At 44.0% G+C, this 2,634-nt stretch overlaps 1 protein-coding gene across 1 annotated transcript; it reads right to left on the minus strand.

Annotated features, from left to right (window-relative positions):
• Positions 1–1,328: 1,328 nt before the first annotated feature.
• Positions 1,329–1,770, minus strand: LOC128589132 (gem-associated protein 7-like). Its single transcript, XM_053596059.1, has one exon. The coding sequence runs from the start codon at positions 1,768–1,770 to the stop codon at positions 1,375–1,377; it is 396 nt and encodes a 131-aa protein (XP_053452034.1). The 3' UTR covers positions 1,329–1,374.
• Between the last annotated feature and the right edge of the window lie 864 nt (positions 1,771–2,634).

The following is a 2,634-nucleotide window of genomic DNA, read 5'->3' on the forward strand; positions in this document are numbered from 1 at the left end:
TTTCTCTGATGATTAAAGATGATGAGCATTTTTTTATATGTCTGTAGGCTGCATGCCTGTCTTCTTCAGAGAAGTTTCTCTTCAAATCCCTTGCCCAGCCTGCGATGGGATCCCTTGTTCTTTTCTTGCTAATGTGTTTGAATTCTCTGTGGATTCTGGTTATTAAACCTTTGTCAGAGACATAACCTGCAAATATCTTCTCCCATTCTGAGGGCTGTTTGTTTGCTTTACTTACTGTGTTCTTGGCTGTGCAGAAGCTTTTTAGTTTGATCAGGTCCCAGTAGTGTATTTTTGAAGCTGTTTCAATTGTCCAGGGGGTCCTCCTCATAAAATACTCACCCAGACCGATTTCTTCAAGAGTTTTCCCTGCACTTTATTCTAGTATTTTTATAGTTTCATGTCTTAAGTTTAATTCTGTAATCCAGTGAGAGTCTATCTTAGTTAATGGTGAAAGGTGTGGGTCCAGATTCAGTCTTCTATAGGTTGCCAGCCAGTTCACCCAGCACCATTTGTTAAATAGGGAATCTTTTCCCCCACTGAATGTTTTTAATTGGCTTGTCAAAGATCAGATAATGGTAAGTAGCTGGATTCATCTCTTGGTTCTCTATTCTGTTCCAGACATCTACTTCTCTGTTTTTGTGCCAGTAACATACTGTTTTGATCACTATCGATTTGTAGTATAGTCTGAGGTCTGGTAGCATGATTCCTCCTGCTTTGTTTTTATTTCTGAGTAATGTCTTGGCTATTTGAGGTTTTTTTCTGATTCCATATAAAATGAAGTATTATTTTTTCAAGATCTTTAAAGTATGACAGTTGAGCTTTAATAGGGATTGCATTATATTTGTATATTGCTTTGGGTAGTATGGACATTTTAACAATGTTGATTCTTCCCAGCCATGAGCAAGGTATGTTTTTCCATTTGTTAACATCTTCAGCTCTTTCTTTTCTTAGAGTTTCATAGTTCTCTCTCTCTCTTTTTTTTTTTTCCTGGGATAATTGATTCTTTAGCAGGAGGGGGGCATTGGGGAGTATATTCAGGGGGCTGGACTTTGCAATCTCCTCAATAAGCAATGTCTCTGCAATTTGCCTTCCCTTATTCTTCCACCTGCAAACCCCAGACTCCCAGTCTTCAGGAAATGGCATCAGGCCCATGTTTCTGTAGAGTTCGGAGTTCTGAGAGGTAGAGCATTCCTTTCAACGGGATCTAGAATTCTCAGGGTCATAGATTTTTGCTGACTAGTTCCTTGAGGTCTCAGGAATCCAAAGTTGCTTGGCTCAAAATTCTGGGGAACTCTAAGAGGCCCAAAGTTCCTGGCGCAGGAATATTTAGAGGCCTAGGATCTTCAGGCAGACAGGTGAACACAATAATAATCTTTATGGCTTGAAGGTGTATGAAATAATGTCACTACATCGGAGCAGCGCCTCAGCTTGCACACCTATGGGAGTCTGCAGCTGTGACACATGGAAGTTGGCTACGTCCAGGTCGGTAGCTCCAAAGTGGGCAGCCACATGCACACCCTTGTGCAACGTGAAGCTCACCTGATGACCCACCATGGCCAGCAGGCTGCGGAGGTAGCGCTCTCGAAGGATAGCTCGGGCCTGCTGTTCCTGGGATTCCAGAGATTCTTGAACTATGGGACACTCCTGGATTTCAGGAATCTTGGGATTTAAGGGGGCCCTGCGTCCATCAGGGGCAAAGCCACGGATCGAGCCATCAGGGCCCTGGGGGAGCCGGAGCACAGGCACAGGAATGGTCAGAGGAGTCTGCATTTTCCTGGCTAGGTTCACTGGTGCTGCAGCCCGCACTTCCACCTGCGCTCCAACTGCAGAGGCCCGGGCGGGCGGGAGCCACGGAGCCTGGGTTCCGGCCGCATCGCCGCCACTGCCCCAAGTGGTATTGGGCTGGCTCACAGGCTCAGAGCTAGCACAGTCCAGGTAACCACCCAGCTGGCAGCTTTGCGGAACACTGTTGTCCGATCCCCAGCCTGGGAGTTGTGGTGTCTGGCATGCTCACTTTAGGGAGGAAGAAACTAAGGTTAAGAGAAGGGAAGACGTTCGTCCATCTGACGTTCCTTATGGGCATAACTGGTCTTGTCACCCTCACTCTCCCAAGAACACACCCATAGTTCTCTTTATACAGATTTTTCACGTCCTTTGTTAGATAAACTCCCAAATATTTCATCTTCTTTGGCACTACTGTGAATGGAATAGAGTCCTTAACTGTTTTTTCAGCTTGACTATTGTTGGTATATATATAAAGGCTACTGATTTATGAATGTTGATTTTGTAACCTGAGAAACAGCTGTATTCCTTGATCACTTCTAAGAGTTTTGTAGTAGAATCCCTGATGTTTTCCAGATATAAAATCATATCATCTGAGAAAAGTGAAAGCTTAATCTCTTCTGACCCTATATGGATACCCTTGATCGCCTTTTCTTCCCTAATTGTGGTGGCTAAAATTTCCATTACAATGTTAAAGAGCAGTGGAGACACTGGGCAGCCTTGTCTGGTTCCTGATCTGAGTGGAAATGATTTCAATTTAACTCCATTCAATATGATATTGGCTGTGAATTTGCTGTAGATGGCCTCCATCTGTTTAAGAAATGTCCCTTCTATACCAATTTTCTTGAGTGT

This window comes from Nycticebus coucang, chromosome 6, assembly GCF_027406575.1.
Source record: "Nycticebus coucang isolate mNycCou1 chromosome 6, mNycCou1.pri, whole genome shotgun sequence".
NCBI lineage: Eukaryota > Metazoa > Chordata > Mammalia > Primates > Lorisidae > Nycticebus > Nycticebus coucang.